This window comes from Gallus gallus, chromosome 11 (assembly GCF_016699485.2).
Source record: "Gallus gallus isolate bGalGal1 chromosome 11, bGalGal1.mat.broiler.GRCg7b, whole genome shotgun sequence".
Taxonomy (NCBI): domain Eukaryota; kingdom Metazoa; phylum Chordata; class Aves; order Galliformes; family Phasianidae; genus Gallus; species Gallus gallus.
This window is the reverse complement of record NC_052542.1, coordinates 6,152,833-6,169,161: the sequence shown is the minus strand read 5'-3', so window position 1 is coordinate 6,169,161 and position 16,329 is coordinate 6,152,833. Positions and strand designations below refer to the sequence as shown.

At 40.3% G+C, this 16,329-nt stretch overlaps 1 protein-coding gene across 2 annotated transcripts; it reads right to left on the bottom strand.

The window, feature by feature from the left end:
* Positions 1–968: 968 nt before the first annotated feature.
* Positions 969–15,310, bottom strand: BRD7 (bromodomain containing 7). 2 transcript variants are annotated; one of them, NM_001005839.2, is made up of 17 exons: positions 15,194–15,310; positions 14,714–14,922; positions 13,505–13,634; positions 13,074–13,131; positions 11,694–11,838; positions 10,523–10,633; positions 9,993–10,177; positions 8,989–9,112; positions 8,314–8,389; positions 7,395–7,502; positions 6,708–6,840; positions 5,373–5,484; positions 4,184–4,234; positions 3,243–3,354; positions 2,922–3,065; positions 2,122–2,265; positions 969–1,179 (listed from the first exon to the last, which is right to left on the bottom strand). In NM_001005839.2, the coding sequence occupies exons 1-17, from the start codon at positions 15,240–15,242 to the stop codon at positions 1,115–1,117; spliced, it is 1,956 nt and encodes a 651-aa protein (NP_001005839.2). In that variant the 5' UTR covers positions 15,243–15,310; the 3' UTR covers positions 969–1,114. The 2 variants fall into 2 exon arrangements, with proteins under 2 accessions (NP_001005839.2, XP_046755391.1); XM_046899435.1 differs by lacking the exon at positions 7,395–7,502.
* Positions 15,311–16,329: the final 1,019 nt, after the last annotated feature.

The window sequence follows — 16,329 nt, the reverse complement described above, 5'->3', positions numbered from 1 at the left end:
ATACATACTGAGATACTTGCATTCAACAGATGAAGTATAACTTCAGTGCTGTTTTCTGCCATCTGTGGCCTCCTCCTGCACTATATGAAAGGTAAGTGATGGGGAAGGAGATGCTAAAAACTGAGCCAACACTCAAACTGTTGCTTTACATCTTGTCTTCTCTTGTAGCATGAAAATAAGTGTAAATATAAATATTAATGGAAAAACTCACTCCCTTGAGAATGTCATGGTAATCAGCTACAATTAGCCACTGCTGTGGAAGAAAACCCCCAGTGATAGTTTATTAATAAACTAAAAACATTCTATGACAATTGAAATTACTGGGGAAGTATTCAGGGTGACTGTGCAACCTTTTTAGGAATGAATTTTAAGAGCTGTGGAAGTTTAAAAGAAACAAAGCAGACAGGTACCTCTGCAGCTCCTTTTTGTAGTGGACGAAGAGGAAAGGAATTATAAAGATTATGTTGGACATAAGGCTGGAGATTGAGTGGAATTTGTTATTCTGCTTTACCTTTAAGTTAGCTCTTCATTTCAGTTCCATGCCACTTCTCATGTTATAAATTGTTAATTAGATGGAGATGAACTACTGTGTATCATTGCTGTAAAGTCTAAAGTAATACTGGGATCTTAACGTGAGTAAATGCTGTAGGGTAACGATCAACAGTTAAAAATACCTAACACTGCCTGTTGCAGAATTATTTTGAAAAGGGAAACTTTCATATTCAGACACTAATTATATTTGCCTCAGTCAGATTCAGCTACACAGTATATGTATCACATTTGGAAATTTGTGGTTGAGTCTTTGCACCACATATAGGCTTGTTTTCACATATGCTCTGGCTGCTCCAGACATATAATAATGAAAGGAGAATTTAAATGCAGCAGAAGTCCTACAAAATAATAAAGAATGGCAAAAGAATAGTAAGTGCATTTATGTAGCAGAAGAAATTCTAATACAAACAACTCAATTTCAAAAATTATCAGTTCCAAAATTTAATAAACAAAAGTAGTTTCTTTAACACACAATATACACATGCCCAGTGAATGCACCTGAAGGACGTTTATCTGGTTCTTAAATAGAATCAAACAAACACCTGTAAACTTAACTGACGCTTCAGACTGTAACTGGACCACATTCGTTTTCAGTGATGGTGACAGTCTTTTTAGGTTCTTGAAACTCTGCAAGTGCACAACAGACAGCAGGTCAGTTAGCATGCTTATCACTTTTCAATGACAGAAGTGCACAGACAACACAGTACTTCTCAGACACTCGCTATTTGTGTAGACATTCCAGAGTTAAGTGTGTTCTGTTAGTCCACAAGACTTTTTTCAGTTGCATTTGTTACATGGCCTCTCTTGCAGTACACTGCTATGAAAACTAAATTGCTCAGTAATTGTTTAATTGAGATTTCTTAGTTTCACTGAAGCAATCTGGTTCTTATTTAATAACTTCTTAACTAAAACCTTTTATAAGCCACAACTTGAGTAAATTTGTTGTGTGAATTATCTTTCTTGAAACTGAATTTTTACCTGGCTTATAAACTGAGTACAAACAAATTCTAGGTGTGCTTTCATAGTTTACATGACCTGTTAAGCCGCTGCCACAAGGGGGAGATCTGATTCTGGCACTCATATTTTCCACTGACCAGACTAACAAGTAGTTACTTCTTGCTGGATAAATGAGTTGATGCTTTCAACTAGAAAAGCACTACAGCTGGCCAAAGTAAGCAAAAGGAGAGCACAGCTAAAAGCCTGCAAAAAAGGGGGCAAGATATCCTCATTTCAGCAAGTGAGTAATTTTAACTCTTCTCTTGTAATTCCACTCTGAATGGAAAAACTAGAATTTAATGGAGTGCCAAGCTTTAAAATTTGGCAGTGCTTTAAGATGAATGATAAAATAACTATTTTGAGTAGTTGAACCAAAGTCCCATATATCCAAAAGATTAATTTTGGACTGAGACCACGCACAGGAATTTTCCATTAAACACAATTTTTAAAAGCGGAGAATAACTGAAAGCTGAAACTAGGTACTGCAAGTTGTACCACAAGCCATTCTAATGATTTGCAGATGTGGTTTTGTTTTAGTTGTATAGATGCTACACAACAGTTTTAGATACTTACCATCTGTCAAATCTACCCCACTGTCTCCTATATCAGGTAAAGGAATTGAAATTCCCATTGCTTTCCGGATTCCGTATGTACTAACAATATCACCTGGAGTCACTTGCTGTGCCAGTTCCTTCAGATTGTTGGTTACTCTCTCCGCTAAAAAAGATAAGTGGATGTACTCATAAGCTGCATATACAAACACACACACAAGTGCTGACACGAGTCTTTCATCTTGTAAGCAGTGTTTAATTACTCAAATGCAACTGGACCAACACCGGTAGCATTTTATCTTTTCTCTGTGAGCTGCCTATTTCAGATCAGCTACACTGCAGCTCATACTGCACAATCTAATTTTACTTGTAGAACAGACACCTTCTTTGCATAGTCCTAACACAGAAGGACTTCCATTACCTGTATAACTGACTAGTGGGACAAGGAGCTTTGCTCAGATAATTAAATAAATGATTGCTGCTAACTGCCATAATAAAATAGATAAACCTGGAATAAAACTATCCTTACAATAAAAAGTTGGTAAAACGTAAGCAACATCTGTTCAGAGATATTGGAAAAAACATGAAGTAGAGGTGCTTGGCTATCCTGCCCTGTGGCATTGAGAAAAATACAACTTTGGGATAGCTCAATTAGTTGTAGGTATTGTTTAAAACCTCCATCTGGCTTTTCATACTAAAAAAAAGAAAAATAAATTCACCTACTACATCAAACAGGACACAGTTTACTCTGTTACACCTCTGCTTTAATTTAAGTTGGGGCTTCATCAATTATGCAAGAAGGAGCAGAAGCAGTATATTTACCCAAGTGCATCTCTCTGTAAGACGGACCCAGAAGACAAATCATATTAGGGGGTGGTTTTGTACTTAGTCGTTCATTTTGAGCATCCTGAAGTTCTCTCAGAAGCTTTGTTGTTTCATCAAGTTTCCTCTGGAAGATTTCAGCCTCTGTTTATTGAAGAAAAGTCCTGACTAAGCAAAGAGTAACTTTACATAATGTAACTTTACTTACATTATGATATAAAATACAGTAAGGCTGACCATGTAGAGAGATTGAGAACGTTAACTACCTTTCATTAGAAGTTAAAGATGCATATCAAAATTGCAAGTACCGTGCTCACTTACCCTCAGAATCAAACTCTTCCATAGGCATGCCAAAGTTTGTAACAGCTTTTAGGGCTGTAAGTCTGTCATTATTAGCAGAATCCAACCTTGCAGCGATATCAATTTCCATAATCTAGGAAAAGTAATAATTCAGATAGATAATATTTACATCAACCCTGAAATAGCAAACTTGTTTTGGGCAAATCAGAATGCTAAGTTAATTAAAATTAGTCAACTCCAAAAAGAAAAAAAAAAAAGCAGTAATGATACCCTATGAAACATTTATTGCTCTCTAGCTACTCAGCCTATTATTATGTTTCATATTTAGGAAGGAACTGGCATCTGCCAAAAATGGTGGGGCCTTGCACAAATGATGTGGTAAACTAACACCAGCATCCCACTAGCAAAAAAACCAACCAGACTATAAACATGAGCTCACCTAAAACTGAATTGATAAACAATCTGACACTAAAAGTTAAAAACCAATGGGGAACTGACAGGAGATGGAGGCTTCAGCCCTTTCCCTGTACTATTACACTTTCTCTCTTTGAACAAAATGTGTTGGTTGAAATGACTGTGCTGATACACTGCATGCCTACAGGGACACAAGCTCCTTAAGAAAATATCCCAAAGGGAGATGTATGTCACCGCCTTTTACACTTATTACAACCTTATGTTAAATCAGGTTTTTAAGGGGTACAACTAGAGCTGCCAACCAGATCAAGTGGGTGGTCAAGCAATCACAAATATACATACGTTTATATAAGACTGACTTTTGCAATACTCTTGTGCTCTAAATGCCTACACAATAGCATGCAGTTCTCAGAAGTGACACAGTGCACATTCACATTCAAAGTTTCAGCATTGCTTCGTAAGCTGCAGGGGTTTTGGCTGTTGGAGAACTGAGGTGTTAGACGTGCGTTTCTTAGAGCAGCTTACAGATATAAAAATGTTACCCTTACCTCTTTTAATGCATCACTTCTTTCATGGGGCCCTTCATCTTCCTCCAGGGGCTGAATACAGAAAGGATTTTTAAAGCAGGCATTAAAACTAATCTTTTCCTTAAAGTCAAAGTGAACCTTACAATGTGGTGGTTTTAATCTGAGGTAAATGACTCAAGCTCTCTCTGTAAAACCAAGTTACGAGGCAGCTGTTTTTAAACAGCTTTCTTCAGATACCGATATTTACCACAATATATCATAGCACACATTTTACTACTCTTTGAAAACATCCACGTTTTGCCCCAGTGATATCACCTCAAGGGGAAAAAGGAACAAAAGAAGCATGATGATCAGAGGCTGAAATATATTGTTTCAATACGCAACTGTATTTCTCTTAATATTTGCCACAACTGTGATTGAACCCTGTAAGTCAGCGGCACTACCGGGTACAACAGAAGTGATAAACTTGTAATGCAAAGTGAAGGTCTGAACTGGAGGCTGCGGGTCTGATCTTTGCTCTGTGAGCAATTCCCAGAATTAGTTCAGCTTAAATACAAATCATTACTAAAAGCCTATCATTTGCTTATTACAGGAGTTTCCATTCCAGTCAGAGTAAGCTAAAGCAGTAGTTAGGGGTAACTACTTTTCAGAGATGCACAACTCACTGATGATTTATGAATTCAGTCCCACCTTGCTCACCAAATCAGTCCCTTTGATTCCAGTCTTGTTTGGCACACATGGACACTGAAGTCTCACAAGTTGTTTACTATTTTTCCATAGCACATATTTGAGTTTTTAAACTCAAATACTGCACTGCACTAACTAATGGGAAAAAAAATAGTCAATATTCTCTTAAAATAAGCAGTGGTGCTAGCAGTGTGCTAAACTTCTCGTGGAAATGGTGGTCACCTTCTCTCTAAGCCGAGCACTACTGTTTTCTTACCAACTGTAATAGGCGCAAGTAGGAGAACAGATGGACAAAGGCTATGACACTCTGGCTCTACCTACAATATTTTATTTTCACATTTCTCTAACTAACAAACTAGCATAATATCTTTCTAGAAAACCTACTCACTGCAGACAGGTGTCTTCACTTTCAAATTTCACAGTTAAAAAGGGAGCCCCTTCCTAGGATCAGTGTCATTTTCTTCTAACTGTCCAGCTTGTGCACCAGAAATAATGACTAGAAAACTCCCAGGTTCACCCTTACCGTTTCTAGTTCTCTGAGAGATCTCGAATGTCCTCCTTTAGTTAGAACATCAAGCAAGCTATCAGCCATTAAGAAAGGATAATCTTGCGATTTCATCAAAAATTCATGAATACTAGAAGATCAAAAGATAGTTAAGACAACTACTTCTGTATCAAGCATTCAAGAGAAAAAAGTTTTGTTAGGTAAAGGCTAACCAGTGCCTACAGCACGGAAAACACAAGAAGTAGCAAAGAAATTAATTTAACTGGCTTGCTTTTTTTTGTATGGCCTAGAGCTGTTGTAGCCTAGGAACACATTCAGATTCAAGAACAGAAAAGCAAAAATCTGCATCTTCAGACAGCTGCATGAAACTGAAAGCAAACTTGTACAGCGTAGCAGAAATGCTGAGTCACAGCCTGAAGCAGTGATGGAGCACCTGGTGGGAAGGCAGGGCCAACCCAGGGGAGCTCAGGTGCATGTAATGTACCTGAGTGACTGGAAGGGGTGGAGCCAGGATGCACCCCTTCCCAGACCTCATTTAAGGGTTGGCAGTGGAAGCAAAGGGATCTCACTGGAGATCCCGTGTATCTGAGGCCTTCCAAGGGTAAGCAGATTTTTTTTTTGTTTCTGTGCCCACGGCTGTTGTATTTGAGCAAGTCCTCACTTGCTGCAGTCCAGGACTTTGCTATTCTGCTGTCACTGCTGTGCTTCCCATCGCATTACAGCATTACACAGACACTTAACATTTACACTGTACTTAAGTACTCCCATATTTCATGCAAACATCTATCACTGCATTCTGAGTTCTCATAACAGAAGCACTTTGACATGTTTACAATCAATGGTGAAGGAAACAATGGGAATTTTTTTGTTGTTGCTGTTGTAGCAAATAACACAAAAATCAAGCAGTCTGTGCATCAAACAATGAAATTAGCAAGTTCTGTCTCTGCCTTCAGATCTACCACTGCAAACACGGAAGTGTGGTCAGTAGTTGGTATTAAGGACTGCTTTTACTAAGGTAGTAGTGAAGTTCTTTAACATCAGAAGAAAATCCAATCAGTGCATTTCTGTTTTTGAACAGGAGTCCTGAGTTACATAGATAATCCTTACACTGTACATTCTTATGGATCAGTTGCATGGAAATCCCCTAGTCCTGCCTCATTTCACACTGCGTGCAAATTCCTTTACTAAACAAGGGAAACAGACATTTCTTAAAACTACCAAACAAAAAAGCAGTAGCTGTAAGATGTGACGTGGTGACATCATTCAAAAGCACAGACACAGCCCGTACTGCAGCAATTTGCACGTTGTTTCCATACGTGAGCACTGCAATGCATGCTCTAGCTGTTCGATTACCTGAATGATCCCTGATTAGAGTCCTCCCCATAGGTTGAATAGATTAAGTCAGAATCTTCTTTGCTGATGTTGGCAAATGTAGAATCATACGTTGGAGCGTATGAACTGTAGGGTCCATAGTTCAAGTATGTCACTAATGAGTAACAACAGTACTAATTAGTACCTCTGGTATGCGCATATTAGATAAAAGTGAGATGAAGTTATCAAATAACCCCTCAGAAGAAACTAAGAACGTATTTCTTAAGGAGAAAACAAGTTTTCATAGAACACCATCTTTGCACCCTGCAAATTTTTTTTCCTAATGCCTATTTCAAATGCATATTTATTGATAGATGTTCTATTAACAATATTGTATGCCTTAACTCAATATGAAAGTTCAGCCTGGTGCTGGTTCTCAGGCTCCCCACTACATTCCTTCAAAGCTAGCAGAAACCCCTGCATCTCTCTGGTATTGTTTCTCTTCTCAATGTAGATCAATCTTCTATTGAATATGCTTTCCCTTTTGTGTGTGTAAATTAAGCTAGATTTTGTGATGTGCTGTTTAGTTGTGCCATAAATACATGCAAAGATGTACTCTATTATAAAATAGTTCCAAACTGAGTACTAGGAAGGAGATCAAAATATTTTGTGTATATAACAAGGAGGATTTATAGTGTTTCAAAAATAAATAAATCAATCAGCACTTGCCTGGAGTAACCTTGTTTCTTTTATCTTCTTTGAACCCTTGTAACGTATTAACTCCTGACTGAAGTCTTCCTGCTGTCATACCCAGCTTTACAGGGCAGTAACCTGGCTCTACAATAGCACACAATCAAAATACAAGACTAATAAGGCACCGTTAAGTGACATAAGAAAGTGTCCAAACTTATTTAATACTTACATCCTGTTTAGTCTGAAATCTCTGGCTACAACTCAGTGCATTGTTCTTCAATTGCTTCATATTAAACACCGCACGTAGTTTTAAATATGAATTCAAACCAGTGCATTATCTTGGGTTTAAGTGGTAACACTGGTTAAGAATTAGTTTTCTTCCTTCCTGCCTCCCCTAACAAAAGCTGCACTGTCTTGTTGATATTTCCTACTGCATAAATAAGAGGAATTGAGAAGTTTCAGTATGGTTTCTGTCTACCGTAGACAGTCAGCTCAATTCTGCAGAAAGGTGGCAGTTAAATAATCAAGCACCTGCATTCTAGCTAGTGACACTACAGAGATGGCACTGATGAGACAAAGTAATTTGGAACTCTGACAGTTCCCAGTTCAGGGGGGTCTGTGACCCTCTGAGTCAACAGACTGCACTAAGTACTTGATCCTGACTTATGGAGAGTCCATGTACCCTAACATACAGCTGGTAGTTCCTTCTCTCATGGCAGAAGCTCTCTTGCATCTCCCACAAACAACTCGTGCAAAATGGAAAAGGATTGGCCACTGATGGTTCCCTCCAGCTGTTCCTCAATGCAGCCCCAATTACCTCAAACCAGCTGCAGCTTTTTAAATTCAGATTATCAGACTATTAAGAACCACAGGCATTTGCCCATCTACACCAGCAAAAAAGAGCAGCAGAATGCTTTGGTGGCAATGATTTGTTACCTGAACCATGCTAACTTACCTCCTGCAGTAAGATCAACTGGATTAAGAAGGCCCAGAGTTGTTGTACCATCTGGTTTTCTTCTTTCAAATTCACACTGAAATAGAATTATAATTTATGTCAGTAGGTGACATTCACAGTTCTTACATTTATAGAGCCAGCTAAAGGAATTGTCTTATCTGTAGGAATTAAAATGGATTTGGAAAGATCAGTCAGACTTAAAAATGAATGCTGCTTTTTGCTTTTCTTTTTTTTTTTTATTTCAGTAAAAAAGCCTTTCAGTGGATAACGGTTACTGATGTAGGCACAAGGGGTTAAGAAGTTACAGTAAGTGATAACACTTCTATAAAAGTAATAAAGATATGTAACTCATACATGGTAGAAACAGGCTTAGTTTTACCAAACTGGATTCCTTCTCCTTTGCTCAGAAATGTGGCTGCTTCAGACTTAGGAGGTTTTTTTTTCTTGAAATTCCTAACATTCATCCTCCTCTATTACTTTATCTAAGAGTTCTGACAATGTAAGCTGAACTTGCCCTGCTGATGACATTCAGCACGCATTCAACTGATACTTATCCGGCCTCCTGCCTTTACACTGACATTATCAGTCATGTGTAAGGTGATATGAACTGTAGTAAGAGCATGCCTTGAGTTTCAGCGATGCTACTTAAGCCCAGTTCAGGAAAGAGTGATTTACCTGGCTGTTTGCAAGTCGCCTTGTTAACTTCCCTCCAGATTCTCTAACAATACGATCTATCTGCTCTTGTTCCCTTTCCAAGCTATTGATTCTTAATTTGTCTTCAAGTAGATCTTTGTCCTTCCTATAAACAAAACCAATATATCTTAGTTAATAGCTTTAACAGGAGCAAATGGCAAAGTATCAGGAACAAGGCAATAATTTCTTTTTGCAAACTATGCAAACTGCTTTGGTAGACAACCCCCCCCCCTCCTCCCCCCCCAATAAGAAAACACAGTTAATAGGACTGTATTTAACACAGAAGGGGAAAATGTGACAGACTTATACCTATGAATGCTTATTCTTTTATGATAGTGATTGTAAAAGTCTCTGTTCAGCTTAATTCAACCATACAGATGGATGTAGTTTGGTATGTCACAATTTACATCATTACTCTGACAAAGCAAACTGGGATGTTTTTGGTAAAAGTTAAATGTTTCATACTCTGTATTTTCTGTATTTTAGTTCCTATACTTTCAAAACTGGGAAAATGAAGTCCCTGGTATTTCTGAACATTAAAAGGAACGTTTCTAGGCATTAAAAGTTAAGTTAGAAAGTAAATATTCGGTAGCTACACATTTATAAGTGTTATGCAAAAAACAGTAATTGGAACTTGAAATTGGCTAAAGAGTTATTTGTAACGAGATACTTAAAAGGACGTGTTTGCAAGTTATCTTCAAAACAGTACTATTTACAGGAAACAGATGCTAAAACAGAAAATAACTGAAATGGAGTTGAGTAGAAAAGGTTATCCCTATGAAAAATGATGATATCATATAAAAAACTTCCAAATATACTTATTTTGGTATTTTGACTTTACATAAATGTTACTGCCTTGAGATGAAGGACTGCTAAGAGTATACCCAGTACCAAAGAAAGCCACACCTCCGAGTCCCCAGTAGTTAGCTTATGTCAGTGGCATTAAAGGGGTGCATCCTCTAAACATTAATGAGACAATACTTCACTTTTTGTGTTCCTTGTTAGGTGTTTTGAAAGCTTTGGTATCACCATCCACAGGTTCTCCTTTGTCTTTCCCAGAACCACTTTCATCCTCTCCACTTAGCTGCAGTTCCACCTTGTCCTTTTGTTTCCTCGTCTTCTGCAGATCAGCCATGAATTCTATACTTTGTTTCAGGCTCTGAATCCTCTCCTAAAAAAACACACTAGAATCCTTCTGTTTCCTGCTTACATTGATCTTTTCCTAACTTAACCGCAAAGAACAATTTAACTTTACTTCTTTCTTATGCTTGCAAGTATAAAGGCAATTTAGAAAAATCAAATATTAAATGCAAATAAGTTATCTGGTAATATCTCCTTCTCTGGAGATATTCAAGGCTCATCTGGATGCCTACCTGTGCAGCCTGCTGCAGGGAGCCTGCTTTAGCAGGGGCGTTGGACTCAATGACCCCTGGAGGTCCCTTCCAACCCCTACAACTGTGTGAATGCAAGAAGCTTTTTTTTAAAAACAATATTTTGTTTTGTAATCCTTTCTTACCTGACTAAGTATCTTCATCCCTGAGTGCAGCAGTTTTTTTGCAGCTTTGTAGTAAATGGTATCTGGTTTGTTGTATGTCATTGCATTGGTACACATCAATTTGAAGTTATCCTGTACAAACAATTTTGAAATGAAAGTTAGAGATTTATAATGTGCTGTATTAAAATCCTCGCTGCAAATGGTGCATCTAGAGCTTTAGTGAGAAAGGATTTCAAAGAAAAGTTTAAATTAAAGTATTTAAAAATGGAAATAAGCACGTAAATCAGACTCAAGTCTCAAAACTAGCATGCCAGTAAACACCCTGCAAATATTCCTAAATGTTCCTAATTTTTTTTGAAGTTTTGATGCAAGCCCTGTTAAATGAAACTACCCACCTCCCTGACAAATCAGCAGGCACTGAAAGAGAAACAGGGAAGCAATGCAGTTTTTCCCTGCTTTCTTTTTTGCTTACAGAGAAGCGCAGCTGTTTTAATATTGACTAAGTTTTGACAAAATAAAAAACAATGAACCCACGACGTCTCATAATAGGCCAGTTATCCTTGCCTTATAGCCCTTTACTGCATAAAAATGTATAAGAGAACACATAAGCATCTTCATTCACTGTTTTACAAAGTAGTACTTGAAAGTATGACCCCAATTCCCCCCTGACCACTGCACACACAATACTTTAGGGGCCTTCGATCCACCAGACACTACAGCACAGAGTAAGTGCCTGCCACGAACAGGACTGAGCTGATCTGGCCTTTGCTACTTGTGGTCCTACATCCCTGGATAAGCTGAGTAGCTAGCACTGAGGTGACAGGATGCCAGTGATGAAGCAACTGACAGGCAAAGACAATAAATTAACCCAACTCCTTTTTCTGGAAGGTAGTTCTGCTACAAATGCTAACGTTTTCATTCTTAAGATCTAAACTGACACGCCGATGGACAAGTTGATATAATCCCGCATAAGAAACGGAGACATCTACGTTGTCTTGAAATGTGCATTTACAAACCAGAGGTATGCTTTCTCTTCCACAACTTAGCTGCTCACAAAATAGTCAATAACAAACATTTCCTCGGGCACAAGTACTGGTTCTTTTTGGCAACTTCATATTATCCTAAAACTGTAGAGCTCAAGTAAATTGCACACAATCCATCTCTGTAGTCAAAATGAAATTCATAGACTTACCTTTAATTCTTCTATGGACTGGTACCCATTGTTCTTGATCTTCTCTTTCATAGTACTAAAATCCATTGGATTTTTAATGATCATGGAGTAGCCGGGGGCAATAAAATCAGTCACAGGAAATGAAAAGAAAGAACTAGGATCCTTTCTGTTAAGATATGAAAGGACATTTTTATGTTTCAACTTTATAACAAAGAACATATTGAGCTTAGAGTTAAATAGAAAGGAACAGACTAAGTTGAAAAAGAATCAAAAACATGAAGCCAGAAATGGCTTTTGTCAGCACAGTCTTTCACTTTTTGAAGACTGGAAAGCAAACCCAGATGCCATAAAAGTGCTACAAACATATTTTAGAAGTTAGTTCTACGTTTTGATAACTATCTTTATTCCCAAGAAGATTAAAAAGAAAACTACAAATAACATGCTTTGGAGGTTTTTCTCTCCATTTTTTTTTTAAATTAAAACTAGGTCAACATAAAACAAAGGGAATTAATGTGAATGAAAGTATACATTCTTATCATTAACTAGCTTACTTACTCTGAAATTAACTGAAGGGAATAAAAGCTACAATAGAACACGTATTCAGAGTTATGTTCACTTTCAGGTTACATAATTTTAACAGCTTTTTTTTAAATTAAACATTCCCTGGTATTCTCTCCTTGGGATAGAGCTACATTGATAAGTTGGTAGGAATTTCTCTTCCAGAACTGTTCATTTTTTTCCTTTTCCCTGAACTCTGTAATTCCAGACTGGCCTCCCACACCAGCGTTGCTGAATTCCTCGCTGTTACTGCATGCTGGTGAAACCACTGACGTTTCAGGCCTTTTTCCTGTGGCTTAGTTATGAGTTATGAATTTTCACTCCTAGCTGCAAAGTTACCTGTAGACACACATTTTGATAGTATGCTGTCAGTTTTCCCAAACCTGATAACAGACACCTCTCAAACTACATTCTGAGCTTAATCTGGTAAAATAGGGTAAAAGTCTTTCAACCACTGTAAGATGTACACGAATTCTTGACTTTAAGAAGGAACACCTTCTGAACCAGAGCTTACTTGAAGGAACTGCAGCTTCTGCAAATCTGATCATTTTAGTCAAAATATATTTGGTTAATAAGACATAATTTACATTTATGAAGTCTATACTTCCTTTTTATAGTGAAAAATGGAGAACAAAAGGTAAAGAAATGGAATTATAGTTTTGGTAACTTTATTCCAAGCTCACGGGGGAAAAAAAGGTTCTTATATAGGAAATGTACCTAATTTTCCAGTAGTATGATATGTTTTATCCAGTAATATTTGAACTAAACTTTTTATAGGCCTTTTCCCTTAATGAACACTATACTCATACTGCAGCTCTGACAGCCTGTAGCATGGATACTTACCTCTGTAGCTGTCTCATGAGTTGATTCAGAGCTTCCTGAAGCGGTGTCTGCTCCACCTCTAGACCAAAAAGAATTGTGGATAGGAAGGATATGAAACGGAACTGACTGCAAGTGATACTGAACTTCCAAGGTATTAGTGATCAACCAAACAAAACTGTTCTTACTTGAGAATTCAGCATAAACAAATACAGTGGTAAAAAACAGGATATGTAGACATACTTTTCTCATTGGCCTCAACGTTCTGCATATACTGACAGGGGCAGCAGAAACTACTTTTTCAAAACAAGTATATGGTAACAGTTTCAATACTTGTAGGAGCTGGAGAAGAACACGGGGATGACAAAAAATGTCAGGACATTTGTTACACAAACAAAAATAAAAAGCAAGTCAGGAGAAGAAAATTAGAATTCACTAAAGATTTTTTTCTCTACCTTCCTGTTTTGATAAAGAACTCGTCAATGGTTTCTCTGGTGACAATTCCAATCTGATAGGGGTCTGACATCTCAGTTCCTGCTCTCCCTCACTGTCTGGGTGTTCTCGATCGCGTTTCCTCTTATCCTCCTAGAAGGAGAAAAGTTGTTATAAAACCTCAGAGGACTTGCAAAACCAGCATTATGACTGCATGTAACACTCTCCAGATTTTTCAAAACAACCTTGCATAATGAAAACAAAACAAACCACAAAAAAGCACACCATGTTTATAAGGCTTTAGAAACCCTGCATTTTTTATGTACTGTCTCCATCTACTGGTCAGTACAATAATTCAGCCATACAATGCAATGTATCATTGAACGTTCATTTTTGAAACACAACAGACAGCCTTTATAGCACGACAGGAATGCCTCTGTGCAGGGAACTGCCTCAGTGACACCTCTGGGATGATTCTGAAGTTCATACAAAAATTAGTAAGAGAGTGACAGGAAGTTCAAAATGAGAGTGTAACCATATGCTTCAAATAAATGTGTTATAAATACTGACCAGGTAAAAAATCCCCAAAAGGAATTATATTTTCTTCTTAATTAAGAACCAATGGTGTCTTAATTCTATTTTATATAAATCAATTTATTTAGACACAATGTTTATTTCTGTTTTTAACTTCCTGTATGTTCATACCAGCCAGTATTTGAGATGACTTTACACACCTTTTTCTAGAATACCTGAAACAAAGGAATTGGCAAAACCAGTCCACAGAGTCTGAGTGCATTCCAGCATAAGAAGGTAATCAGATGGCTGGAGCACATCTCTTATGAAGAAAGGCCAAGGGAGCTGGGCTTGTTTAGCTTAAAGAAGGTTCCAGGGAGACCTCATTGTGGCCTTCCAGTACTTGAGGGGAGCTAACAGGCAGGAGGGGAACCAGCTTTTTACAGGGCCTGATAGTGACAGGACAAGGGGGAATGGCTTTAAACTAAAAGAGGGGAGACTTAGGTTAGATGTTAGGAAAAGAGTATTTACTCAGAGGGTGGTGAGGGGGTGGAACTAAATGATCTTTAAGGTCCCTTCCAACCGCAACCATTCTGTTAAGGATACAAGTTACAGGCATATCTGCTCACTGTCTGGTAATAGGGGCAGACAAAGCTGAAGGTATTTTTCTATGGGGTTGTTGTTCTGTTCCACTATTACACAATAGCACAAACGCATACCTTAACTTTTCTCTTTCTTTTCTCCTTCTCTTCTCCAGGAACTTGTTTTTCTCCCTTCTTCCTCTTTTTCCTTTTTCTGTCTTTGTGCTTTTCATGCTCGGATTTGTCCTCATACAGGCTCGAATCAAGCCCCGCGCTTCCAGTGGACAGTTCGGCAACTTCGTTCCCTCCAACTTTCAGCACCAGCTTCAGCGGCTTCTCTACGTACTCTTTAATACAGCAGAGAAATGAGGAGTACAGGCGGGGCAGACAACGCGTTCCTCCCCCACACAGCCGTCCCCCCGCCGCCCCCGTAGGCCGCACCACGCGCAGCCTGTAACCGCGGGCCCCCCGGGCTGTAACCCCCCTCCCCGCCCGGCTGCGGGTGCCAAGGCCCGGCCGCGGCTCCCTGCCCGGCCCCGGCTTCCCTCTGCCTTTGGCTGGGCCCGGCCGGCAGGCCCGAGGCGCGGCACCCGCTTCACGACCCCCTTCCCCACCCACCCTCGTAGGGGTGCTTGTCCGACTTGTGCTTCTTGTGTTTCTTCCCCATGGCGGCCCGATAGACCGCGCCGCCGGGGCGAATACCGGCCCCGCCGAGCAGCGGCGCCGCGCGCACCCGGCACGAGCGGCCGCGCAGGGAGCCGCGGCCCTGCAGCGCCTCCTGGCGGCTCGGCGGTGCTCCTGCAAATCCTGGCGCAGGCGCAGAAGCGGGCGGCAGCCGTCGGGTGGGTGGCGGCATCCGAGCGGCGGGGCCGTGCCCTGTGACGGCGAGCGGGACGTCGGGCGGTGTTTGTCCCGGGTGTCTCTCCTTGCTCAGCCTTATTCCACAGCAGTGCCGCTTCTGCGGAGCCGTCTCAGCCTCCAGCGGCCGCCCTTCCTCACAGCACCGCGCGTTCCGCCCTTCACAGTCCCGTGGGCGCCCCTCTCCTCACAGCGCCTCTCCTCACGGCCCCTCTCCACATCCCGCCGCGCTCAAACACGGGCTGGAAATCCCGCCCGGAGACACCGCCCGCTCCTCTGGCCATGTCCCCGCGGTGCTGTCCCTCACGTCGCTGGGATATCGCAGCGTTGCAGGCAGGCGGCGGGATTCAGCCCCGCTGCTCCTGCAAACCGGCCCTGGTGCGCCGCGCGCAGAGCGGGCAGCGGGACGGGGCTCCCAGCAGCGCCTCAGAGCGGCGGGGCAGCCCTTTGCTCGCCAGTTGCACGTTCACGGAGAATGTATCTGTGTTGGCCACTGCAAGTTACAAAGAACTTCGCTTTAGATATAAATGAGGGCCTCCTAGGAGCTCTCTTAAAGTTAGCGGTCGTTACTGTTTCGACAGCGCTGCCCCGGCTGCTGTTTCTGCCCGGCCCTGCCCTGTGAGGCCTCGTGAAATGCCGCTCTGTGGAGCTGAGTGCAGAAAGGGACCGCGTCCGTCTCAGGAGAAGCTGTAGTTTTAATCCCACCCAGTAATGCTGTAAGTACTCCTTGGCTTTGTTGAAACACTCGTGATATTGTATAGCCAAAGGAAACAACAATTAGATGTTAATTAGGAACGTAGGATACGTGTACCTATACATCTTCATCAGGATGGTTTTTAAGGCTGGAGGAACGTGCCCGCCGTCCGCTCGGTCTCTGGGAACGTAACGAGCCGTGA